Below are 24,942 nucleotides of genomic sequence, written 5' to 3' on the forward strand. Positions count from 1 at the left end.
GCGGGGTGGCCCAGGGGCCTGGGGGAGACGGGGTAGGCCTTAAAGTGAGGGGACGCCCGGAACCTCGCCGGCTTGAGAGGCCCTTGCACGGAGCCCCCGGGCTGTCGCCGGGTGGGTTGGAGACCTGGGAGGTCCCCGGGCGCCCGGGTGGGAGTGGGGAGTCGGGGGCAGGGTAGACAGCAGGCGCCGGAGGGTGGGGCCGGGCGGGGGAGGAGGAGGGGCCGCGGGGAGGGGGCGGGGAAGGCGCGGGGCGGGGGCGGGGGCGGGGGCGGGCGGCCTGCCCAGGGAGTCACACTCTGCAGCCGCCGGCGCAGCGAGCGGAGGCGGCCGGGCCGCGGCAACCTGACCTGGACGAGCGGCGCGCCCGGGGGCCCAGGCGGGGGGCGGGAGGAAGCGCAGGGCAGCGCCGGCCGCCCGGGCCCAGGAGAAGCGGAGCAGAGAGGAGCGGGGACACGGGCGGGGCCGCCGCAGCTCCGGATGGGACCAGCGCCCTGGGCCCGTTAGTCCAAGCAGGAGCTTCGGGAGAAGCCTTCACAGGGAGATTTACCCCTGCCTTTCCTTCTCCTCCGGCCCAGGCCTCGCTTCGCTGCCCGCCTGCCCATGGTCCCAGTCCTTCCGCCGCGCCGGCCCCCTCCCACCTTATCCCCTTGGTCCTTCTTTTCGCAGCTCTCTGCCCTCCTAGCCCTTTCAGCGGTGAGGTCCCCCCAGGCCTTCTCTTTGTACCAGCCTACCCCCCCGCTCCACCCCATCCCAGTCTCGGATCCCCTTTTCCTTCTCAGCTTTAGATTCATCAGACGGCTTCACCTCTCACTCTCCCCATCCCAGTCACAGGCCCCCTTGGTCCCTCCCTCCTCCTGCCACCCTACTCTTAGCCCTCCTCCGTCCTTGCCCTAGGCTGGTGGACCCACTCCTTACCCACTCCCCGGGGCTTCCTCCCACCTCCTCCTCCCCGATTCCTGCCACTTTCTGTATCCCAGCCTACCTAGCTTATCCTCACTTCTCTCCCTGGCGGCCTTCCCCAGGTTCCACGCTGGGCGGTGCTTGTGGCTCCCCCGTAGGCCAGAGTGGCCCCAGGTTCTGGGGGGGGTGGGGCCGCTGCTATCTCCCCATGGCACTGCCATCACTCCTGCTGTTGGTGGCGGCCCTGGCAGGTGGGGTGCGTCCTCCAGGGGCGCGGAACCTGACGCTGGCGGTGGTGCTGCCAGAACGCAACCTGAGCTATGCCTGGGCCTGGCCACGGGTGGGTCCCGCTGTGGCACTCGCTGTGGAGGCGCTGGGCCGGGCGCTGCCCGTGGACCTACGGTTCGTCAGCTCTGAACTAGATGGTGCCTGCTCTGAGTACCTGGCCCCGCTGCGCGCTGTGGACCTCAAGCTGTACCACGATCCCGACCTTCTGTTGGGCCCCGGTTGCGTGTACCCCGCTGCCTCTGTGGCCCGCTTTGCCTCACATTGGCGCCTTCCCCTGCTGACTGCGGGTGCTGTGGCCTCTGGTTTTGCGGCTAAGAATGAGCATTATCGTACCCTGGTGCGCACTGGTCCCTCTGCTCCCAAGCTGGGTGAGTTTGTAGTGACGCTACATGGGCACTTCAATTGGACTGCCCGTGCTGCCTTGCTGTATCTGGATGCTCGCACAGATGACCGGCCTCACTACTTCACCATCGAGGGCGTCTTTGAGGCCCTGCAGGGCAGCAACCTCAGTGTGCAGCACCAGGTGTATGCCCGTGAGCCGGGGGGCCCTGAGCAGGCCACCCACTTCATCCGGGCCAACGGGCGCAGTGAGTGTGGCCCGGGCTACTTAGGGTCAGGGGAGGAGGGTCGCTGTGTCCCTGGAGCTGAGCACTGGGAAGCTGTAGATGGAGCTAGCCGTGGAGGAGCCGAATGTGGTGGTTGGGATCAAGAAACACGTGTGGATGGAGCCCCTGGGAGGGGCTAAGGCATTATATTGGGGGGCTTGTGGATGTCACAGACAGATGTGAACAAGGAGTAAGATGGCCTGAGGGGAGAAGCTTGTGTCGGGGAGAGTGTGGGATTGGGGGAAGTTGAATTTGGGGGGCAGTGTGAGTTCCCTGGAGTAGTGAATGTGGTTGATGGTCACTCCAAAATGTGTGCCTGTCTGTGAGCAGAGACTTCTCAGACTGGGCTGCCAATACCCCTTGGTGGCATAAAGAGCATGAAGACTCCATAAATGGGCTTTGGGGTGCAGCTGATTAGGTTGGGAAAGACAGGTAAAGCTCACACTGAGAGAAATTCTGAGCAGTCAGTACCTTTGAGCCTAGGGAAAGACAGGGCAGAGTGGGGGAGTGAGGAGGGCTGGCGGGGGGGGAGCAGCAGGCAGGGCTCTGGGAAGAGGGGGGGCTTGAAGGATAGCTCCCTTCCTCTGGGGTCTGGAGTCAGGCTCTGACTTCTGCCAGATGGTCCATACGGTCCCAGGGTACTTATGACATAGACTCCAAGGGGGAAGGGATGGGGAACATCTGCTGGGTGGTTGATAGATTAGGGCCTCTCTTCCTCGCTAAAGATGGAAATGCAGATGGTCAGAGAGGGGGCTGTTTAGGGTCCTGGATGCTTTCTCAGAGTGCCCCTCTGTCATGTACCTGCTCCCAGTTGTGTATATCTGCGGCCCCCTGGAGATGCTGCATGAGATCCTGCTTCAGGCCCAGAGGGAGAACCTGACCAACGGAGATTATGTCTTCTTTTACCTGGATGTCTTTGGGGAGAGTCTCCGTGCGGGCCCCACGCGCTCCACAGGCCGGCCCTGGCAGGACAATCGCACCTGGGAACAGGCCCAGGCCCTCAGAGAAGCTTTTCAGGTATCATTTGAGCCAAACTTGAAGGGAGTGGGGAGAGGAGCTTTTTTTGGGATTCTCTGTCTCTCACAAGACCCCATAGAAACCCCAGCAAGAGGACGAGAATTGTGAACCACAGGGGTGAAATGGACGGAGGCTTTCCAAGTCTAGTCTCACCTTTGTGGCTCTTTCTCAGTGTGTCTTCCAAGGCTACCTCCCAAGATCCTGGAACACTGACTTTCCTAAGTACCAATGGTGGATATACCGTGGGGTGGGGGGGAAGTTCAGGGAAAGATCTAGGTCCCGTCCCTGGGAGGGCTTCCACCGTTTCTGGAGAGGTGAGGCATGATTGTGGTGCAGTTAGATGCAAGTACAAGAAAGGATGTGATGATGTGTCCTGGAACAGACACTAAGAACTTGAGTGGTTCAGAGGAGAGAGTCACTGTGGGCTGGGTTTAGGGAAGGCTTTTATAAAGGAAGCAAGACTCTATGGTGACTTTAAAGATAGATGTCATATTCCTAGTCAGAGTGGGAGAGAGGATGCAGGCAGCCGGAGCAAAGAAAAAGAGATGGGAATAAACATGTTTGGGGATCCAAGAAGATGCTGACCTGACAAGAAAGAATGGTTCACTTGGAGCAGATTATAGGAAATAATGCTGCAGAGGTAGATTCAGATTAAGGAGAGCTCTGAACCTAAGACTGAGGCACTTGGACTTGAATGGTGGGGTCTTTGAGGTTTTTTTGTGATGAGAAATATACTGACAGAATTCAGGTTGGATTAGAAGAGGAGGAGACAGTGAGGCCACCTGCAGTAGGTTGGAATGCAGTATGGAGGTGTGGGCTTGAACTATGGTGATGATAGCAGGAATGAAAAGAGATGGGTATGAGAAACAGTTTGTAGGGAAAATTGACATGACTGTCTTCATTTCACTTCTCTGCTCAAAACTTTCAATGACTTATTTCCTACAGAATAAAGTCCTGACTCCTTATCATGAAATTTAAGATTTTCTACAGTCCTCAACCCACTTTTAAAATCTCACCTCCCAGTACTGCTGAGTACTCCAGCCGGCTAGACCTCACTCAGACCTGCTACCTCGGGCCTCCCTGCCCCCCTGCCTTTGGGCTCTTTGCTGCTTTTGTCCACAGTGGTCTTCCTCCCCTTACCCCAAATCTCTCCCTCTCAAAATCATACCCATGAATTGCTCCCCGATTCTCCCACCAATTTTACACTTACTTATGTACATAAGTACTTTTTAAAACTTATTTATGCATACCCCCTTCTTAACCCAAAAAGGATTTGAGGTGGCATATAGGATAACCTTAAGGTCCTTTCAACCCTGAGATTCTTTGACTCTAAGTAGATGTGTATAAGGGCTAGACTTGGGTGGCCACCTTCTCCAACGAGTAAGGTTTTATGTGGCTGTGATTATATATTTGGTAGCGTCTGACTGTGAATGATATATCTGTTTGCATACCTGAGTATGAGTCTGTGACCGTCACACTTGAACACGGGCAGTGGCAGGACAGGTTTTGTTGCTGCTGAACTTTTGCCTAAAATGACCTTCTCACCTTTGTGTGTCTGGATAATGCTTGTGTATTCTATGATACTCAGATCAGTTATTTTCCCTTCTAGGAAACAATCCCTGAATCCTCAGGTTGGACTGAATTTCCCACTCTTGTGCCTAACTCTATCTCCTCTAGAACTTACAACATTATTCAGTCCATGTTTGATTCATCTGAAGACTGACTCATTCTGTTAGTGTTTACTGAGCACCTGTTATGTCCTAGTCACTGTGCGAGGTGCTAGTATACAGCAGAGAACATAACAGATGTCCCTGCCTTTTGGAGCCTACATTCAGTAGAACAGACAGACATAAACAAGCAATAGATACAAACATAGAACAAACTGTGATGTGTTACTTAAAAAAAAAAAAAAAAAAGGCATAGCGTGGTATGAGAAGAGAATATCAGGGGTATTGTGCTTTAGCTAGTGTGGTCAAGGAAGGTCTCTCTAACCCTCCCAGATGGGAAGACTCCACAGCCTTCTGGGCCATATTCTCTTTGTGGAGGGAACACCTCTCTTCTTGTGGGAGAATTCCTACCAGCCAAGGGGCCCCAGCACTTAGGGTAGTAGGAGGAGGAGGGATCTAGTCTGCTAACAATTAGCTACATACAGTTGACTCTTGAACATTGTGAGGGTTAGGGACATCCACCCTCTGTGCAATCGAAAATCTGAGTATAACTTTACAGTCAGGCTTCCCTCTTGGAGGTTCCATCCACATCTGTGGATTCAACCAACCGTAGATCATGTAGTACCGTGGTCTGCGTTTATTGAAAAAAATCTACGTATCAGTGGACCCGTGCAGTTCAAACCCAGGTTTTTCAAGGGTGAACTGTAAATTAATTCTCAGCTCTCCCACTCACTGTAGGCATTATTCAGACAGAAAAACAAAGAGGGAGATTTTGCTACAATACAAGAGAAGGGGCAGTCAAGAATATGCTGAGGGGAAAATCAAAGTGGTGGGGTGGGGTGAGTGGTGATGAGGTATCCTCTGACAAAGCTACTCTTATCCTTTTCCAATCTGGGAAGGATAAGAGTAGCTTATCCTTACCCCGGGCAGGGCGTGAAGGAAGTTGTGTGGTCAGCTCCAGACAAGGATGAAAGAGCAGAGAGCCCACACCCCAGAGATACCTGGCCCACTGGGGTCCCAGACCAGGCCAGCCTGGAAAAGGTGGTGGCAGAGGTGAGGAGTCCCTGATATAGATGCCCACAGCCTTTCCAGGAGGGTGTCATGCCCAAGGAAGGGGTCCCAGCTCATGTTGGATACTAGCTATTGGGGGAGAGGACTCTAAAATTAAGTATGTTGCTATGATTTTTCTCCCTCATTAAACCATAGCCGCTTGAGGGCAGGGATCATGCTTGTCTTTGTATTCTGTGTACCTAGCACGTTTGCTGAATTGAATCAAGGTGTGTTTTGGGAAGAGGGGGGACGGGGTTAGGAATTCATTTAGACAGGAGTAGAGCTGGCAGGTACTGTAAACCAAGATGATCAACCAGGAAACGGAAGAATAAGTAGATATGGTGGAACTAACCAAATGGGTAGGCTCTAAGGATCCAGAGGCTCTGTCTGGACATTTGTGGACCTTCTACAGGGTCAGAAACCCAGGCAGAAGCCACAACCTAGGTGACCAGCATGAGACTGGGTTACAGATGGGGGACACCAGCGGCTAGAATGGAAGTAAGCAGTAAACCAAGGGCCGTGTAAGGCAGCATCTCTTGTGGAGACCATTCTGTTAATTTAGGCCACTGTTGACAGCGCCTCCTGTGGCAGCCAGAGTGGGTCTGGGTATGGGTGGGCCCACAGGCGGAGCCAGGCATCTGCTGCCCTTGCACATTTCCCAGGTGCCCTCCTGGCTTCCACCCACCGCTGTACCCATTTTGGCAGCCTTTGCTTTTTTTTTTTTTTCCGCCTGGGGTCCCCTGTGGAATGGGACACAGTTACCTACCTTTCCCTTCTCTCTAGCCCCTGAGCAAGAACAGAAATTCTTTGGAAGTTCTTCTGCTTCTCTCTCTTTTTTTTAGTAGCTAGTAACCACAGCAAAACAGAGTCGAGCATAGCGGTTCTCAAAGTGTGGTCTTGGGATCCTGGGGGCCCCTGGAATCCTTGTAGGGGGACCATGAGGGCAAAACTATTTTAAAAATAATACTAAGGTGTTATTTGCCTCTGTCACTCTTCATTCTTCCATGATTGTACAGTGGAGTTTTCCAGAGGTTATGTGACGTGTGATGATGTCATCATTCTGGCAGCTATAGGAGGTGTGCTTGTGTATTCTTGTGTTTTAAAACTTTGTCAGTTTTAATTTCTAATATGGTAAATATTGATAGATGTAATCCAAACAAACAAAAGCTCCTTGGGGTCCTCAATAATTTCTAGTAGCGTAAAGGGGTCATGAGACCAAAAAGATTGAGAACTGCTAGTCTAGCAAAGAAACAAACCTAGGGAATTACTTTTTAAAAAGCATTAAAAACCTATTATCAACCTTTATAATGAAATAGAAATTGTGTGAAGCCTGATCTTTTCAAGTTTTTTAACTAACTTTTTACATTTTTTGTCAACCATATCCTACCCTTCTATTTTTCTTTTATCCTTTGAATAGGTGTTACTGAACGAACCCTTCCAGCCCCACCCTCAGTCTCCCTCTCCTTTTTAATTCTGCCTGACAGTGGGGGAGTATTAGCAGTGTGTGATCAAGCATCCGAACGCTCCAGTAAGAATAATTACATCATGAAGTAGACTCCAGTCTAATATAATCAATGTGTATTAGAAACTGACTTCATTATTTCCTACCTGGAATGAATTGATCTATAATAGATCGTAAGTGATATATCTAGTATCTCTATGGTACTTTCTATGACAGGAATTAACACAACTGGTAGAAATGGCTAGTTTTATTTTTTTTAATTTTAAAAATTTTTAATTTTTTTAAAGAATGAATTTTATTTATTATATTTATTTTTTGGCTGCGTTGGGTCTTCGTTGCTGCGCGTGGGCTTTCTGTAGTTGTGGCGAGCAGGGGCTACTCTTCGTTGTGGTGCGCGGGCTTCTCACTGTGGTGGCTTCTCTTGTTGCGGAGCACGGGCTCTAGGCGCGCAGGCTTCAGTAGTTGTGGCACGCGGGCTCAGTAGTTGTGGCTCGCGGGATCTAGAGCACAGGCTCAGTAGTTGTGGCTCTCGGGCTTAGTTGCTCCACGGCATGTGGGATCTTCCCCGACCAGGGATCGAACCTGTGTCCCCTGCATTGGCAGGCGGATTCCTGACCACTGCGCCACCAGGGAAGTCCCAAAACGACTAGTTTTAATCTCTCATTTCACAAAGTCACGTTTCACAAAATATATTGATCTGAAGTCTTTCCCCAAAGTTGCAGTGCCAGTTTCCTGACGAAGGCAGAGGCTGGTCTCAATGATTGTGGAGGCCTGAGGTGGAGGCAGAGGCCGAGAAGCAGGAAGTGTGTGAGGCCAGTGGGAGCCAGGCAGGCATCCCAGTGAAAGACAGAGGCATGCTGACTGTGGCCAGTGAGAAGTGTGCATGACTGAGACCCTGTGTGCCCCTGGCTTATCTATGAGATGTGTGTGGGCATGTGACTGTGTGTTTGCCTTGTGACTCATGATGTGTGGGACTATGCCAGTATGCAGGACAGTGCTGCATATGGTGGGTGTTCCATGCACATTAAAGGAGCCAGCTCATGGCTTTTTACAGATGGAATCACTCTCTCAAAGTATTTCCCCCAGTTGTCATAGAACCTGAAATATCTAATTCACTGGGTGGAGGCACTGTGCTCAAGTGGCCCAAATGAAAATGTAAACATTTTACTGATGACATGAGCAGTAATTAACACCAGGGAGAGGAGCTGTTGCTCAGTGTTGTCCTTGCCAGTAAACAGGCACCCAGAAAGGGTGGGACAGAGGAGCTGTGTCACAGCAGCCCTGCTGGGAGGCCTGGGTGGTAGTAGGGGCTTCAGGACGATGAGGAGCCCGGTTTGGGGGATGGAGTTGACTTCATCTATTTCCCAGTCTCCACCTTCCCAGAACCATCCTATCTATCTATCTTGCATGGAGGAGTGCCACCTGCTCTCCCCAGAGTATTAAACATACACACACACACACACACACACACACACACACACACACACACACACACAGAGTTTAGTATCCTCTCGGCCTTCAGAGTCACCCATGTACATTTTATATCATGTATATTTCACCAAGTTTCCCTGTCCTGCTTCCTCTCTTTCCCTAATGCCCATCTTGAATCATTTCCACTCTCCCATGTGCTGTTGGTACAGATGGTATTGGTCATCACATACCGAGAACCCCCGAATCCTGAGTATCAGGAATTCCAGAATCGTCTTCTGATAAGAGCTCGGGAAGATTTTGGTGTGGAGCTGGCCCCTTCCCTCGTAAGTAGATCTCTCTTTCCCCGAGAATCAGGCCAGGCTTTGAGGAAAGCCTCTTCTCCCTAACTCAGAATCAAGCCTTGGCCATGGAGCCAGCCCTACTTTGGGGGCTGTCCACTTCCATTCAGGATTTTCTCTTCTGCCTTAGTGTTCAGTGAGGTAGGAATGGCACCTTAGGAATGAGAGGAGGGAAGAAAGCAAACCAGAAAGAGGAGAGGTAGAAGGAGACCCCAGAGATGGAAAAGGGGGCTGGGGAAGGGGCTTAGCAGGACCTTTGGAGAGCACTGCTGAAGTTACCACCCCCAGATGAACCTCATTGCTGGCTGCTTCTACGATGGGATCCTGCTATATGCTGAAGTCCTGAATGAGACAATACAGGAAGGAGGCACCCGGGAAGATGGACTTCGAATTGTCGAGAAGATGCAAGGAAGAAGATACCATGGTAATGGAGAGGGTCAGATGGAGGCCAGAGTGCTGCTGTCAGGCTCAGGAGTGGAGTGGGCAGAAGAAAACACAGACACCAGGGGCAGGAGGGAGAGTTAGTAGGGGCCAGAGAACATGGCAGAGGTGGACACATATTAAGAATGGGGGCAGGGACAGACTGTGAGGTGATTGGAGGGATTGGGAGGATAGGAGAGGGGCCTAGGGTAGATCTCAGAGTGAGGGGTACTCCTTTCTGTCTTAGGTGTGACTGGACTGGTCGTTATGGACAAGAACAATGACCGGGAGACTGATTTTGTCCTGTGGGCCATGGGGGACCTGGATTCTGGGGACTTTCAGGTGATGGGGGACGAGGCAGGGAGGAGAGTGGGGGGCCTGGCAACCCAGCTTTCAGGGGGTCCACGGGGGCAGAGTCACAGGTTCTAGAGGCAGGGACTTATTTCCTCTGCTGGAGCTGCATGGTGGGTGGGCGGTAGGCTGGGGAGAAAAGCAGCCAAATAGCTGGGTTTGTGGGGAGGAGGCTGGTGGGAGCAGGCCTGTGGGCCCTGTTTTCTCCTTCCTCACAGCCTGCAGCCCACTACTCGGGAGCCGAAAAGCAGATTTGGTGGACAGGACGGCCCATCCCCTGGGTGAAGGGGGCCCCCCCCTTGGACAATCCCCCCTGTGCCTTTGACTTGGACGACCCATCCTGTGATAAAAGTGGGTGTGTGCAGGGACTGGGAGCAATCCTTCCTCCCTTGACTTTCCGTTCTTTTACCTCCTCCTCGCAGGCTCCCCCACCCTTAGCTCTATCTCACCTCTCCTCCTATGCCCCCTGCCTGCTTCTTTACCTCTAGAGATCTGTCTGCTCCCTGCACCTAAGAGCATCCCCCCTCCCCGTTCACAGCACCACACACAGTCTTTCTCAGGGCCCCCTCTCCCTTCAGCCCCACTTTCCACTCTGGCAATTGTGGCGCTGGGCACAGGAATCACCTTCATCATGTTTGGCGTTTCCAGCTTCCTCATTTTCCGGTGAGTTCTGGGCTTTCCGCTGACCTACTCCCTCCCTCCCATTTCCACACAGCCTTCTGGCTGAGGCCAGGAGGTCCCTAGAACACGGGGGAGGGAATGCATCCCTCTCTCTCAGTCCTGTGTCTGGGGTGTGACAACTGCAGCTTCAGGAGCTGCCGGGAAGTCCCTGCAACCCCGCTGTTGGCTTCTGGGGTGGTAGGATTGGGCTTGCCAGTCAACTGAGGTGTGCAGTCCTTACAGAAAACTGATGCTGGAGAAAGAGCTGGCTAGCATGTTGTGGCGCATTCGCTGGGAGGAGCTGCAATTTGGCAATTCAGAGCGATACCATAAAGGTGCAGGCAGTCGCCTCACACTGTCGCTGGTGAGCCCTCGTCTCAGCTGTCCCTCTGCTTCCCTCTGAGTGCCTGTCCTTTCGTACCCTGGACCTTTCCCAGCACATCAGCCTGTAATGATAGCACCTGCACTACCACCACCATCTAATGTTCCTTTCATCCTTCCGCCTCCATGTTGCCCTTGGCCCCAGCGGGGATCCAGTTACGGCTCGCTCATGACAGCCCATGGGAAATACCAGATCTTTGCCAACACCGGTCACTTCAAGGTGAACAGTCGTCCACTTGTTCTGGTCCCCACCATTTCATCCTGTCTCATCTGCATCTGTCACCTCTTCCCGTGACCCTCTGCTCCTCATAACCCTCCTCTCTCTGTCCAGCTGAACTCCTGGATGCTCCCACAGTTCTCCAGTCTTTCCCAGCACCCAGAGACCCTTTCTGATATTAATTTTCCTCTTCCCCTTTCACTCCCACCATCAGGGAAATGTTGTTGCCATCAAACACGTGAATAAGAAGCGCATTGAGCTGACCCGGCAGGTTCTGTTTGAACTCAAACATGTAAGTCATGGTGTATGGGTTGAGGGCCAGGGGTAAATAAGAATGGGGAAGGGGAAGGGGAAGGGGAGAACTAGGGAATAGTAAAATTGGCTAGGAGGGCAATGGGTTTATTTATAAATGATTTCAAGTTGTAAGTATAATTAAGAGAAAGGTCCTCTCATGTAGTGGTAGATTTCTGTATCTAATTTTTAGCTCTTTCAATTCTCTTTTTCTTCCTTTTTTTTTTCTAGATGAGAGATGTTCAGTTCAACCATCTCACTCGCTTCATTGGCGCCTGCATAGACCCTCCCAACATTTGCATCGTCACCGAATATTGTCCTCGTGGGAGTTTACAGGTGAGGGATATAGGTGGGGATTATAGGGGCAGGGGAGATAGGCCCAAAGTTACACTGACTGTGCAGGTAATAGTGGGGCTAGGATAGTCACATAATCTATTCCATGTCACTTACCAGGATATTCTGGAAAATGATAGCATCAACTTGGATTGGATGTTTCGTTATTCACTCATTAATGACCTTGTTAAGGTGAGTCTTCCCCACTCCTCCTTGAGTTCATCCACTTTAAAATGCCTCCCTCTTTCTATCTTTGCTTATGATTTCTCTTCCTAGTCTAAAAATTCCATCTCTCCATTTCCCCTTATTCTTAAGGTTGGGTAATAATGGGTAAACAATGGATTTGGGGCTTTTAATTGGGGGGAATGAGTTTTATCTGCCACAAAGAGTCCTGTACTTGTAGAGAATTTTTGTCTTCCTGCCCTATCTCAAATCTCAGGTCTCAAATACCTCAAATCTCCCTCCATCATCTTTTCTTTTTCCTCCAAGGGTTTATATTAAAATCTCTTAGCAGGGAAAAATTACTGGGGTCTCCAAACATATTTATCTTCTGTTTTTTTTCCTCATCATTTACTCTCTACCCAATATTTGGCATATCTGCTCTTTTGTTCAGAAAAACTGAAATTCGAAATGAACATTTATTAGTAAAAATAAGAGAAGCCAAGGAAAATTATACTAAATGTTTGGTATCTTCTAATATACTAGGTTTCAGCTATTTTCAAGTGACCCAGAGGTCCGTGGATTTGTGGAGGCATAAATTTGAATCCTGCACAGGTGGGACAGGTGTTTAGAAGCAAGTCCCCCAGCCAGTGAGCTAGCCTAGTGGACCACCTGTACCACACCTGGAGCTGGCTTTGGTTTTTCTGTATAGTTTTCAAGAGGTTATTTAAAAAATTTTGTGTGTGTGTGCTAAAGTTTGCCATCAAATGAGAGAGAAAATATTAGGTAAAGTTGATGTGGTGCTCAGCTGGAGGTGTGATGATAAATATAAGAAAAACATGACTCTTGAGAGAACAGTGATTTGATGGAGAGGTGATTTAGAACAAAGCCAGAAGCCTAATATCTGTATTCACGAGTTTGGAGATTCCCAAAGGTTTGTTGATATCAAGATGAAACGAATAAAAAGGAAGAGTTCACAAAGACTAGGGTTTTGAGTTGTTTAAGCCCAGAGCTAAACATTTAAAGGAGGTTAGCATACAGGACACTGTATCCTTTTTCTATTCCACCTGAAGTGACTTCCCAGGGGAAGCACCACTCTGCCCTCTTAGGACCTGCCTTAGAGTCCCTCACAGGCAAACTTTCTTTCCTCTCTGGCCCCAGGGGGGCCAGAAGTTTCAGGCTTCTGCACTGGCTTGGTAGCTACCTCCTACCTTTGTCCATTTCCCAGATTCTTCTAATTTACTATTTTCTCCACTTTCTCTCTGGCCCAACATCCCCTGTAGTAGATCGCTTTCCTCCTCCATCTCGACTTGCCTGCCTATACATGGTTGTATGTTAAAGTTTACAACTGGCTAGTCTTCCTTGGTGCATCCAGATACTCTTGATACCTGGACCTCAAGCCATGTCTTCCTGAGTAGTGGCCAAGCATTTGAGGCCACCATGGGTGTTGTATTCTTGGAGTTCACTCTCAGAGTTCCGATCCCTTCATTACTCAGAAGACAGACCGCCCTTTCCAGGGTAATAACTGATAGCTCCCCTTGTCCTTCCTCTTAAGCATGTCTCCTATCCCTGGTGCCTGGGTGCCGATATACTGCTTAAGTTACCAGGAAGAGACGACTCTCCTATTTTGCCTGCTTCCTGGGGTGGAAACTGTACAAAGGATGCATTCCAAAATTAGCTTATTGTTTTTATGGTCCCAAGATCTTTAGACAGCTAGCTAATGCCCATCTCACGGAGAGGGGATATCCCAAGCCAGATATGATCCAATCCCATGACTTGATCTGTATCCTGCAGGGCATGGCCTTTCTCCATAACAGCATTATTGCATCCCATGGGAGTCTCAAGTCCTCCAACTGTGTGGTGGATAGTCGTTTTGTGCTCAAAATCACAGACTATGGCCTGGCCAGCTTCCGATCAACTGCTGAACCTGATGACAACCACGCCCTCTATGCCAGTGAGGCCTTCCCCCACAACCTGCTTTTACATTGCCCCCCCTGGCCCTGATCATTTCCACTTAGGGAGGGTGGGAGAGGGAGACGGAGTGACAGTAATACGGTGAGCATTATGGGAATGAGGCCAGGTGGGCTTGGGGATTCCCTTTTTGAGGACCTGGCCAGCCTGTTCCCTCTTTTCAGAGAAGCTGTGGACTGCCCCAGAACTGCTCAGTGGGAACCCCTTGCCAACCACAGGCATGCAGAAGGCCGATGTCTATAGCTTTGGGATCATCTTACAGGAGATAGCACTTCGCAGTGGTCCTTTCTACTTGGAGGGCCTGGACCTCAGCCCCAAAGGTGAGAGTCAATCTACTACCCAGAGCCTCCTCTACTTGGGGGACCTGTTCTTCATTCAAACCCTTTATCACCCTCAGAGATTGTCCAGAAGGTCCGAAATGGTCAGCGGCCTTATTTCCGGCCGAGCATTGACCGGACCCAACTGAACGAAGAGCTGGTTTTGCTGATGGAGCGGTGTTGGGCCCAGGACGCAGCTGAGCGACCAGACTTTGGACAGATCAAGGGCTTCATTCGCCGCTTTAACAAGTGAGAGGGCACCATGGTGCAGGGGCTCCCCAGGGCTAGAAGCCTCATCAGTCTTAGTGGATGAGGTGGGGTTGACGGGGCTGAGAGGGTGGGTTGGGTAGAAAGCCCTGGGAGTCTTGAGCATCTTGGAGCAGGTACCCTATCCTGGCCTCCTTCCAGGGAGGGTGGCACCAGCATACTGGACAACCTCCTATTGCGCATGGAGCAGTATGCCAACAACCTGGAGAAGCTGGTGGAGGAACGCACACAGGCCTACCTGGAGGAGAAACGCAAGGCTGAGGCTCTGCTCTACCAAATTCTACCCCAGTGAGACTTCTCTCCCCCTTCCTGAATTTTCCTTTGGTATTCTTCTGTTGGTTTCTGCCGAATCAAGCTCCTGAGAACTCACTTCCCAACCCTTAGAATGCTGCTTTGTTACATCTTGCTACCGTGAGCCCATTCTGGCTCTAGACCGTGTGTTTTCATTCTGTCTCCAAATGAGTTGTGCTGCCTTCTTCCTGGCTTCCCATCCCTTCTTCTTAGGACACTGCTCTACCAGACCTTTGCTCCAGCAAGTGTATGTAGAACAATCCCAACTTGAGATGTTTAGCCCGCATCCCCAGGGATCCCCTTCCAACCCCACACCACTTGTACACCTTACCTTGCCCTGGACTGTAATGTCTTCCCAGCCACCTTCCTTCTCCTCCACCAGGCTCAGCTTTCATGTTCGAACTCATCTCTGCTCCAGCCATACTTTCCTTTCCTCTCTCTCGCCCTCCCACCCTCTTTATCTGAGTTTGGCTCAAACTGTACTTTTGCTTCCTAGTTCAGTGGCAGAGCAGTTAAAACGGGGAGAGACCGTACAGGCCGAGGCCTTTGACAGCGTTACCATCTACTTCAGTGACATCGTTGGCTTCACAGCTTTGTCAGCAGAGAGCACCCCCATGCAGGTGAGAGCCAGGTGAGGGGCAGAGGGTGGGGTAGAGACCTGCGGGAGCTTCACTGGGGCATAGAGATCCTTGATAATAGGGAAGATTAGCTTGGTCTGTAGTTTCCATATCTTGTTACGGCTTGTGTGTTAAGAATTCTTAGAAAGTTAGACACAAGTCTTAAGGCCTCTACTTTCCTATCCCTGTTAGGTGGTGACACTTCTTAATGATCTGTATACCTGCTTTGATGCCATAATTGACAACTTTGACGTCTACAAGGTGAGAGCTGGGGCTGCCCTTACACTGACACTCTTTTAAAACCCAGTCTCCCCGAATCCCACATGCCTTACCTGCTCCAGGGTCAGTTTTCCTGCCTGGGTCTCCAGCATCCTAGTGCTAGAGTACCCTTTGTAGACAAATGAGGCTCTGGCACTGTAATTGTACATTCCCGTCTAATCTCTTGTGAATCCTTAAGGCTTCCCTAATCGGAACCATCACGAGATCTAGCCCCTGTCTGCCACTTCTTGCCTGGGGGTATAGGCATAGCCTAGTCATCTTTTCTCTTCTCTTCATCCCCTCCAGACATGGAGGAATCATACAGGATGTGGGTATAGAATGATTTATTGGGGTGAGGGACAAGCTATGTAGTGAAAGCTTTTTGTTGAAGTCATTGAGTTGGCACAGGGTAGGCTTTATTGTGCTTAGGAGTAAAAATGATCGGGCTTTGTGACCGACCAACCGTGTGGCCTTGGGCAAGTAACAGAAGCTCCTGAGCCTCAGATGTTTTATCTATGTGATGGGAATAATAAATTTATTGTGGAAAATGCCTAATATTGTGCATATAATAATATTTATTACCCACTCCTGTCCCTTCCCTTTGGACTTACTCTGCCATCTCTGTTATTACTGTAAAAACTCCCATAAACCCTTTACTTGCATTCACCAATTGTTCATATTTTCCCCCATTTGCTTTATTTTAAAAAAATCTATGTATCCATATATTATTTTCTGAACCTTTTGCAAGTGAGTTTCAGACACAGTGCCCCCTTTTTTAAAAAAATAAATTTATTTATTTTATTTTTAGCTGCGTTGGGTCTTTGTTGCACGCGGGCTTTCTCTAGTTGTGGTGAGCGGGGGCTGCTCTTTGTTGCGGTGCACAGGCTTCTCATTGTGCTGGCTTCTCTTGTTGCGGAGCACGGGCTCTAGGCGCGCGGGCTTCAGTAGTTGTGGCTCGCGGGCTCTAGAGCACAGGCTCAGTAGTTGTGGCGCACGGGCTTAGTTGCTTCCCGGCATGTGGGACCTTCCTGGATCAGGGCTCGAACCCATGTCCCCTGCATTGGCAGGCGGAGTCTTAACCACTAGGCCACCAGGGAAGCCCCACAGTGCCCCTTTATCCCTAAACAGGTCAGTGTATAGTTCCTAAAAACAAGGACCTTCTCTTACACAGCTTCAGTACAATTAACAAAGCCAAGTGCCTGCTTTCTTACCTTTGACCCTTCAGGCTGTCTGAGGCTCATTTCATTGGGCCTCGTTGACGTCCCCACCAGCTTCTGTGCTCTTCAGGGCAGCCCTGTTGTCTTGCTTCCCATTTCCTGACAGCAGAGGCTATTTGACCGTGTCCTGTTGCAGACAGGGTGTCCATTCAGCAGACATTTGTAGAGTATTCGCCAGGTGCTGGGGTGGGCAGGAGGATTTACAGATTCCCTTGACTTCCCCTTCTCCCAGATTCTCAGGACCATGGCACTTATTTTCTAGTCAATGTTCTGCCCTCCAGGCTGTCAGGATGACTCATAGTGGTACCCAGCTTGTCTCCTTCTGCTCTTCCCCATCCCCACTGATACAGATAGAGGTGACCTTTTCATCCCCCTCTCAATCAGGTAGAGACGATTGGAGATGCCTACATGGTGGTATCTGGTCTCCCAGGCAGAAATGGTCAGCGCCATGCCCCGGAAATTGCTCGTATGGCCCTGGCATTACTGGATGCAGTTTCTTCCTTCCGCATCCGCCACCGACCCCATGACCAGCTGAGGCTACGAATAGGGGTCCACACGGGTAAGGCTGACTCTCACTCCTGTCCTCATATAGACTTTTCCCAGGCTCTCCCAACCTATTTCTTCTCATAGGGCCCGTCTGTGCTGGGGTCGTTGGCCTGAAGATGCCCCGCTACTGTCTTTTTGGAGACACAGTGAACACTGCTTCCCGAATGGAGTCTAATGGTCAAGGTGAGACATTAGCCCTCAACCCCAGCTTCAGCCTCAACCTGTGTTGGCCTTTTCTTTTCAGAGTTCCTCCAAATCTCATTCTGAGAGACCACAGTTCCTGATTGCCCCATCCTTGGACATATTTTGGTTCTAGTGCACGTGCCCTGGGAATACTGAGACCCTCCTGAGGGATGGTGGTTGGGTAAAGCTCTCTCCGATACTGCCAGTTCTTCGGTTGCCTTTTCTGATTCTTCTTTCCATCATTTCCCCTATCCCACCCCAGCCCTTAAGATTCATGTCTCCTCTACCACCAAGGATGCCCTGGATGAGCTAGGATGCTTCCAGCTAGAGCTTCGAGGGGATGTGGAGATGAAGGTGATGGCAGGCCACGGGGAGGGAGTCATGGAAAGGGAGGATGAACACAATTATGGGGTTTGTGGGGGGAAGGGAGGGAGATATGAGGAATAACATAGAAGAATCTGAATTATCTCTACTTCTCCGCTTCCAGGGAAAAGGAAAGATGCGAACTTACTGGCTCCTAGGAGAGCAGAAAGGACCTGCTGGGCTCCTGTAAACCCCACTTCTTCCCAAGTCAGACAATCCCCTGCTGCTAGTACCCAGGTGGGCAGTGGCCATCATCTCTCCACATAGCAGAAGTGGACATTGTCACATGAGATGGAAACCAACATGCACAAAACCCCCACCTTATATGGAAGTTGCTGCCCTTTGCAGCCCAGCCTTGTACATATACCTGTCCCTCTCTGGCCTGGTTCCCTTCCTCCCTACCTTCTGTAAATATCTGTATCTAAACCAGAATATTTTGGCCAAATATAAAACAAACAAAAACAGTCATGGTGACATAGTCTGTGTTAGGGGCAACTCCAAGGAAAGGTTATGGGGTATGGACACGGTAACTCACAGAATCACTGAATGAGCAGTCTCAGGATGAGAGAGAACCCTTTTTATGTAAAGAGCTGCTTCACCAAGTACAGACCAAATTCACTTCCTCCCCATCTCTCCAGTACAGACGGAAGGAGATTCCATATTCCACATCTCCTTCCCTCCTTGACCCTTAGACAGGAGTAGTTCTACCCCTCCCTCCACCACCCTGCCCTCCTCCCTGATGGCCAAGGGAAGATATTTTCCCCAACTGGTGGGAATAATTCTCGGGTTCATAGGGCAAGGGCTGCTCTAGAGACAAAGGCACTGGTGTTGAGAAGCTGCAGTTCTTCCGGAATGGCGTGTCCAGAGTCCTGATGTTACTGACACCCTGGAGGAGTGCCGGAATGAGGACAGAGCCCGCTCTCCACCAAGCCGGGGCAGAACAGCCTCTTCCCATCCCTTTCCCCCACTCCCAACAGCTGGTCACCCTCACACACCTGTAGCTGTGGTGCCCTCTGTAGCCAGAAGGTTTCAGGCTGTTCCTTATGGTAGTCGTGAGGCTGTGAGGGAGATATACTGAATAACTCTTGGCCTGAAGCTCCCTCTCTCAACCTCTGGGCCTGCTGCTTTCCCACAGCCTGTCAGGGCCCAGCTGTACAAGTAGGGTGGGATGGGTTCTTACCTTTGTTGGGGCAGGAGGCCCTGATTGCACCAGCTCCTTTCCATAGTCGTGGTGTGTCACAGACTTGACCTCAGAGTCCTTCCTTGTGGGTTCCTGCTCTGCCTGCACCTCTTTACTACATTGGCCTGGGGGGCATCAAGGCCATTCTCCCCTGATTTTTGTCCTCCCCCTCCCCTTTCCCCTTCACCCAGCCTCTCACCAGATCTGGTGGTGCAAGAGCATCTCCAGCATGGCTTCACGCTTCCCTGTGGGAGGTCAGGGAATGGACAGAGTTGGGGGAGTCTGGTTAAGGAACAGGCCCAGAAGAAAAAAAATTGGGGAAAAGGAAGAACTGAGCTTTGCCCTTACACCCATCAGACATTCCTCTCTTTTTTTCTCTGCTAGACTCACTCTGGCCCATTCTCTCATGTTTCATACCTCGAATTGGCTGAGAGTGGTTTCCTGGGGGCTGGTATGAGTCTTTCTGGGTGGTGCTGGAGCACATGGGTGACTGTGGCTCCAGGGTCAGCAGTCCCCGGTGTCCGTGTCGGAAAAAGAAACTCTCAGAGCCATCCTGCATGCTTGGGACTTGATCCAGGTGGTTGGTGGCTCTCTGTGGGCCCCAAGTTGAGTGACCATGATATCCTTTCTGGTACCCACCCTCATCAACTGGGGGCAGCCTTCAAGAAAAGGGAGCAGGTTAAACCCTTAATACCTCCTCCTCCCAGTTGTAGAGAAGGCACTGGCCCCGTGGCAGTGTTTCACTGAGAACCTTACTTGTCCCTTCAACCTCAGGGGGCTTCCACAGCCCTCGGGCACCAGGTTCTGAGACTTGCAAAAATTTCCAGGGTTGTTTCTGAGGCTCCCAGTGGCTGTGGTGACTCCAGGAGGCATAATTAGGGAGCAGATCTGCCCTGGGTTTTCTGAAGCCTGAAGGAGCAGAGGAGCTGAAACCAGGGCCCTGGCCAGAGCCTGGCCTATGCCTAGAATCAGCGGCAGGAGCAGGACCAGTGCCTCGACCAGAGCCGTCACCAGGACCTTGACCAGAGCCACTGCCAGGACCAGAACTGGAGCCAGGACCAGGGTCAGAGCTGAAGCCAAGACCAGGGCTAGAGCTGGAGCCAGGAACAGGGCCAGAGCTGGAGCCAGGAACAGGGCCAGAGCTGGAGCCAGGAACAGGGCCAGAGCTGGAGCCAGGAACAGGACCATGGCTAGAGCTAAGGTCATTTGCAGTATAGGGATTCCAAGCAATATGGGAAACAGAGACAGGCTCAAAGCCAAGTCTCCCGTGGCCTATCTTGTGGGTAAATCTGGGTCCAGTGTAGCGCTCCCCAAGAAGACTTTCAGAGGAGGGCTCCATGAGAAGGCTCCGTTCAGAGTAGGGCGCTGGGGTCTTTGTAGATAATGCAGCTGCTTTGGTAGTGGAGGCGGCTGCAGTGGCTGCAGCAGCTGCTGAAGTTTCTGCGGTTGCAGCTTCCAGGGCTGACCTATGACAGCCATCCCAAGAAGGAAAGGGATCCGAAATGGACCCTAGTCCTTCGGAGCTGGGCTGTACGTCTAAAGATCTGAAAAAAAGTGAAAGCGGCAAAGTTGTCAGAAGCGCAGCAAAGCGAGTCTATTAACCTTCCTTGTCCCCTTAAGCCTGCAGCCAGAGCTGTGCCTCTCACCGCGACTGTGATCCCTCGGTAGACTCAGTGGTCTCCATCTTCAGAAGCCAGCTACCGGGTTGCCATAGAGACGGCAAATCATTCCAGGAGACTGCGCGGAACCAGATCTGGGCTGACGGGGAGGGTGGGGGTGGAGGCAAGGTCTCTGCGGGGCGGAAGTCTTGCACCTGGCGTAGTTTGGGAAGTCTGCCTTCCGTCCGGCCTCCCTTCCGCCTCAGCCCGGCTTTTAAGGTTCCGCTGGCCTAAGGCCTCGACCTCCATACCTAAGCAGGGCTTACTGAGGCTTTCTAAGGTGGTTCTTTGCGTTGAACAGGCACAGAGCCGTTATGTCAGATGAAAGTCTACTTGGTATGTTTATGTTGGGGCAACAGTAGTTCATTCTCAAAAGTGGGGGCATCTTTTCAAAAATTTTAAGGATGAAAAGACATCAGACACAGCTTAAAAGCAAAATGGTGAGACATGGGAAATAGTCAAAGGGTAGCGACTTTTTTGGTGTGATTACTTCTCTTTCAATAAAAGGCCTTCACATTGACAATCCTCCTTCCAGACCCCCTTAGAACATGGTTTGGCATCTGAATTAAGCAAGTCCTGGGACTCAGTCTCTTCCTACTCATTCAGGCTTATTCCTACTGCTACTTTTCTAGAGGCCTGACCCAGGTAGACCATGAGTCCTAAGCTCTCAGATATATAGGCAAATGCTCCTTTAACTACAGGATGGGCCTCCTTAGTGTCTCAGACCATAGTCAAGGGGGATCATAGTCTTGAATCAGTTTTCTTTCCTATTTGTGGTATAAATCCTTATATATTTAAGACAGGGATCCAGAATTGAGGGAGAGCAAGTTTATTAGCATTACAGGGTGCCGTTTTCCCCCACCCCCATCCAAGCATCCAAGTCTGAGATCCTTGGTCATTTGGTAGGTTCAACCTGGAGGCCACTGGAGCTGTCGGCCCCCAAGTACGTGAATGTGCAGGTGATACACAGATTGTGCACCCAGCTTCCCATCGTTGATCACTGAAATGGAGCTTGGGTTAGGGGGTCAGGATCATGGGAAAGGTCAAAGAATGAAGATCATACTGAGGGGTAGGTATGAGAATTCATAGGTGAGGGGCTCAAGGGCCAAACGTCACTCACCAAGTCGGTATCCATCTCCCAGCCCCTCAGCCTTTGCTGTCTTCTTGGCCACAAGGAGAAGGTGTCCTAGAAGCTACACGGAAAGGGGAAGGAGACATGTGGCTTCATTTACAGGGAGCAAAATTTCTAGCTGAGTACAGGGCTCCCCCAGCCAACCCTGGCCCTTTTCTTCCCACCTGCTGATCTTCTTCTTCAGCCTGGCTAATGCGAGGAATGGGCTTCTTAGGAATGACCAGAAAGTGCACAGGAGCCTGAGGGGCCACATCACGGAATACGAGACACTGGGAGCAGTGACAGGACACAGGCCACCATGTTATTTCAACAGGCTGGATGGTATTTATGAAATTCCTAAGGGGATGGGTCCTAAGGGCGCCCCACCTGCTGGTCCTCATACAGAATGTCAGCTGGGAGGCTTCGATCCAGGATCCGGGAGAAGATGGTTGGGGCTGCCCCACCAGGAGCTGCCTGCTGGGCCTTGGCCACTTCATTCCCATCAGTCACAGCTGCAGCTCCTCGGACCTGAAGGTGGGTCAGACACACCCAAGGGAGGAAGCTGGCAATACCTGTCTCATGTACTTAGTTGGGGCTGGCAGAGGCTGGCCATTAACTTCACCCTTCTAAGAACCTGTTAGTGGTTCCCACTCAAAGGGAAAGTTCCTCACTTTCAGAGCATCAGCAGCAGAGAACAGGGCCAGATAGTGCTGGGCCTGGTCAGGTAACAGGCAGATTTCACTGCAGGATTCAGCAGTGCAATTGATTCCTGCTCCTAAAGGGTTGAGGAAATCTAGCAGTGTTCAGGGGAAAGGATCCAGAATGAGAACCTGGAGGCTTAGGTCCAAGTTCCTATTTCACTATTGAATTACCTTAGATAAATCCCTTCTCTCGGCTTCAAATATAAAGGGGGTGGTTTGCATCATCTCTTAAGACTACTTGGAGCTCTTTCCATTTACTCTCACCTTGTTAATAAGTTTCCATTTACTTTCATTACTTGTTTTCTGATCTTTAAGCCGTGTTAACTATCTTATCCAGCTTTTAATACAATTGCCCTGTTTGACACAAAGGTGTCTGGGTATCACATCTGACCTCTTAACTGTGAATTTTCACTCCAGTCCCCTGAATCGGTGGAGGGAGGAGTTCATTTGAGTGAACACAACCCCAGCCCCTGGGGATTGAGGGTAGGGAAGTCCCAGTTTCCCAGGGACTGAGAGAAGGCTGAAGTCAGAGATGTCACATTGTGGGGAAAAGGGACAGGATGAATCTGACCCCTTGAGTCGCTGTGGCAAAGAGGAAGAAGAAGGGGAGTTAGCATTAGTGCTCAGTAGAAAGCCAGGAGTCTGACGGGGCAGAAGACTGGCTCCCAGGAGAAAAAGCTCACGTCCCGCAGGGGGCACTGAGGAGCTGCCCAGAGTAGGCGTTCGGTCGGCTGGGAGATGGCGGCAGACGCTGCACTGACCCTGTGTCCACCTCGGTGCCCGGGCCTGTGCAGGGCGTCGTTCATCGCCGGTTCGTTTCTCTCGCGGTGAGGCTTTAAGAGAGGCTGCCGTGACCTCACCGCACAGCCCTGGAGCCTGCACCTCGGGAGGGACAAGGCTCCGGCCCCGCGAGGCCGCAGGGCTGCGCAGGCCGGGGCGAGCCGGGGAGGAACGCGCCCCCCGGCCCTGGAGGGCGTCAGAGCCCGCGGGACCCCTTCCTCGCCCCACGGCCACCTCTCACCTGCACCCCCCGCGGCCCCGCTACCGCCACCGCCCGGCGCGCCGCGCACAGCCCGGCGGCCAGCACCGTGGCTGCCGCCATCTTCCCCTCGGCCGCGGAAACCTCCCACCCCGGCCAGCGCTCGGGCTCTGTGGCCAGCCGAGGTGGGGAGGCGGGGAGCCGGCGAGCGGCGGCCATTGGCTCCGCCCGCGGCCGGGAGCGAACCCCATCATCCCATTGGGTCATGCTCCTGGGCCCGGCACGCCACTGGCTCCGCCGCCACGGTAGAGGCGGGATCTTTTCATCCCATTGGCTTCTTGTGCCAACTCGAGGGCGAATTTTCTACTCCTTTGGCTTCGTCCTCTAGTCAGAGTGAAAGTTCCTTTACGATTGGATCCCCTTGCTAGTTGCGCTGTGAGATAGTTTCTCACTCCATTGGAAGGATTGAGAGACCTGGAGGTGGGATTTTCTTCCAATTGGCTCACAACACAAGGCCGACCCATCTTAGGTTGCGGCTCGGGGGGCGGGGGTGTAGTGGGGCTTTTATCGTATTGGCTCCTCCTGTTCGGGTCGGGCCCCTACTGGTGGGCTGGGAGGAAGGGGGCGGTGCTCCGTCACCTGCCGCGCAGAGGCTCAGAGGTTGTGGACCCTTTCATTGCCTTGGCCAGGAGGAGGGCGGGGTTCGGAGAGGGGCCGCTCCGCGCTTATTGGCCCCAGGAACCACCACTACCCCCTGGAATTCCAGGCGGTAGGAGTCCCGGAAGAAAGAGGAGGGTGGAGGTCGCCGGGCGGGTTGGCCTGAAGGTGAATGGGGCCGGTTTTTTTTTTGTTTTTTTTTTTAACTGGTGGGATAGATACCCAGCATTATTCCCTACAAGGACAGTTTCAGCCCCTTGACCATTTCAAAGATGTTAACTTACTCATCTGAGGGCAGTTCCTCCTTAGTTTATGTGCTTGTTAAAATATTCCAAGACTAAAGATTCTGCAGTTTGTTTTCCGGGCGGTTTTTGCATTTTTCTTTTCCTTTTTTTTTTTTAACGGGCGGGGACAGGAGTGTCCTGTTTTTGCTGCACGACTAATAAGCAAAGGAATATGTATCCAATGTTCTTTCCTAATCAGAAAAAGTATGGGATACGGTTAGCTCCGTGTCTGGCATTTTCAGTGAGCCGGGCGAGTTTGAAGGACAAGGGAAATGTATTACGGCTAGGTTAGAAGTATATTTCGTTCTGCTGGAATATATATTTTTTGACATCAGAAAAATGGGGTCACAAAATGCTAATGTACTCACACCAGGAAAGTTTTAGTCTGAGGTTTAACACAGGAGAAAAGTCACCACCGTATCGTTAGTTTTTTTAGCACATGGCCTGACATATATAGGTGCTCAATAATTATTTGTGGAATGAATAACATTTGGTGTTTTCTTTCACTTCCTTTTCCATAATATATAATACATATGTATTACATATTATATTCTTATTCTTCCATTTACAGTCAATTTCCCATATTATTACATAGTCTATGTAAATATACTTTGTAATGGCTGCATAATACTTTCTTGAATGAGTTTATCACAGTAACCATTCCTTTATTGTTGACTATTAGCTGAGTTGGTTTTACTGAGAGGTCACCATGGTGCTAATTGCATAATAACCAGTAATGGGAAATTCTACTTCTGGAGATAGTAATTATTTC

At 51.2% G+C, this 24,942-nt stretch overlaps 3 protein-coding genes across 15 annotated transcripts; 1 reads left to right on the forward strand and 2 right to left on the reverse strand.

Moving 5' to 3' along the window:
* Positions 1-293: 293 nt before the first annotated feature.
* On the forward strand, positions 294-18,057 carry NPR2 (natriuretic peptide receptor 2). 7 transcript variants are annotated; one of them, XM_059925033.1, is made up of 22 exons: positions 295-1,775; positions 2,605-2,810; positions 8,630-8,743; positions 9,047-9,182; positions 9,426-9,520; positions 9,748-9,880; positions 10,108-10,192; positions 10,424-10,553; positions 10,716-10,790; positions 11,002-11,079; positions 11,310-11,414; positions 11,532-11,603; positions 13,365-13,524; positions 13,706-13,861; positions 13,939-14,107; positions 14,267-14,413; positions 14,913-15,036; positions 15,226-15,294; positions 16,893-17,067; positions 17,139-17,237; positions 17,500-17,591; positions 17,725-18,057. In XM_059925033.1, the coding sequence occupies exons 1-22, from the start codon at positions 1,109-1,111 to the stop codon at positions 17,788-17,790; spliced, it is 3,153 nt and encodes a 1,050-aa protein (XP_059781016.1). In that variant the 5' UTR covers positions 295-1,108; the 3' UTR covers positions 17,791-18,057. The 7 variants fall into 7 exon arrangements, with proteins under 7 accessions (XP_059781015.1, XP_059781016.1, XP_059781018.1 ...); XM_059925034.1 differs by having other exon boundaries at positions 296-1,775; positions 10,433-10,553; XM_059925038.1 differs by having other exon boundaries at positions 296-1,556.
* On the reverse strand, positions 16,062-21,179 carry SPAG8 (sperm associated antigen 8). Of its 5 annotated transcripts, none has more exons than XR_009503712.1 (7): positions 20,427-21,179; positions 19,475-20,324; positions 19,198-19,372; positions 18,980-19,025; positions 18,596-18,658; positions 16,503-16,635; positions 16,062-16,346 (listed from the first exon to the last, which is right to left on the reverse strand). XR_009503712.1 is itself a non-coding variant. In XM_059925044.1 (7 exons), exons 1-7 carry the CDS (start codon positions 20,462-20,464, stop codon positions 18,289-18,291), a joined length of 1,485 nt encoding a protein of 494 aa, XP_059781027.1. In that variant the 5' UTR covers positions 20,465-21,179; the 3' UTR covers positions 18,163-18,288. The 5 variants fall into 5 exon arrangements, 2 of the variants coding, with proteins under 2 accessions (XP_059781027.1, XP_059781026.1); XR_009503711.1 differs by having other exon boundaries at positions 16,503-16,689; XM_059925044.1 differs by lacking the exons at positions 16,062-16,346; positions 16,503-16,635 and adding exons at positions 18,163-18,486; positions 18,781-18,895.
* A 72-nt stretch (positions 21,180-21,251) lies between these two features.
* HINT2 (histidine triad nucleotide binding protein 2) lies at positions 21,252-23,579 on the reverse strand. 3 transcript variants are annotated; one of them, XM_059925054.1, is made up of 6 exons: positions 23,272-23,548; positions 23,012-23,083; positions 21,937-22,077; positions 21,735-21,839; positions 21,559-21,631; positions 21,252-21,438 (listed from the first exon to the last, which is right to left on the reverse strand). In XM_059925054.1, the coding sequence occupies exons 1-6, from the start codon at positions 23,494-23,496 to the stop codon at positions 21,347-21,349; spliced, it is 708 nt and encodes a 235-aa protein (XP_059781037.1). In that variant the 5' UTR covers positions 23,497-23,548; the 3' UTR covers positions 21,252-21,346. The 3 variants fall into 3 exon arrangements, with proteins under 3 accessions (XP_059781037.1, XP_059781038.1, XP_059781039.1); XM_059925056.1 differs by having other exon boundaries at positions 21,362-21,449; positions 23,272-23,579; XM_059925055.1 differs by lacking the exon at positions 23,012-23,083 and having other exon boundaries at positions 23,272-23,461.
* Between the last annotated feature and the right edge of the window lie 1,363 nt (positions 23,580-24,942).

The sequence above is a fragment of the Balaenoptera ricei genome, chromosome 6 (genome assembly GCF_028023285.1).
Source record: "Balaenoptera ricei isolate mBalRic1 chromosome 6, mBalRic1.hap2, whole genome shotgun sequence".
Lineage (NCBI taxonomy): Eukaryota > Metazoa > Chordata > Mammalia > Artiodactyla > Balaenopteridae > Balaenoptera > Balaenoptera ricei.

What these genes read in the sequence shown, in the direction of transcription:
- NPR2 (XM_059925032.1), top strand. Translation starts at nt 1,109, where the DNA reads ATGGCACTGCCATCACTCCTGCTGTTGGTGGCGGCCCTGGCAGGTGGG. An exon ending in GTCGCCTCACACTGTCGCTG is followed by an intron (nt 10,554 to 10,715) that starts GTGAGCCCTCGT and finishes CCTTGGCCCCAG; the next exon opens with CGGGGATCCAGTTACGGCTC. An exon ending in CCAACACCGGTCACTTCAAG is followed by an intron (nt 10,791 to 11,001) that starts GTGAACAGTCGT and finishes TCCCACCATCAG; the next exon opens with GGAAATGTTGTTGCCATCAA.
- SPAG8 (XM_059925044.1), bottom strand. Translation starts at nt 20,464, where the DNA reads ATGGAGACCACTGAGTCTACCGAGGGATCACAGTCGCG. An exon ending in ACCGAGGGATCACAGTCGCG is followed by an intron (nt 20,325 to 20,426) that starts GTGAGAGGCACA and finishes ACTTTTTTTCAG; the next exon opens with ATCTTTAGACGTACAGCCCA. An exon ending in CCACTCTCAGCCAATTCGAG is followed by an intron (nt 19,026 to 19,197) that starts GTATGAAACATG and finishes GACCTCCCACAG; the next exon opens with GGAAGCGTGAAGCCATGCTG.
- HINT2 (XM_059925054.1), bottom strand. Translation starts at nt 23,496, where the DNA reads ATGACCCAATGGGATGATGGGGTTCGCTCCCGGCCGCGGGCGGAGCCA. An exon ending in CTGAAGAAGAAGATCAGCAG is followed by an intron (nt 21,632 to 21,734) that starts GTGGGAAGAAAA and finishes CTTTCCGTGTAG; the next exon opens with CTTCTAGGACACCTTCTCCT. An exon ending in GGGAGATGGATACCGACTTG is followed by an intron (nt 21,439 to 21,558) that starts GTGAGTGACGTT and finishes GCTCCATTTCAG; the next exon opens with TGATCAACGATGGGAAGCTG.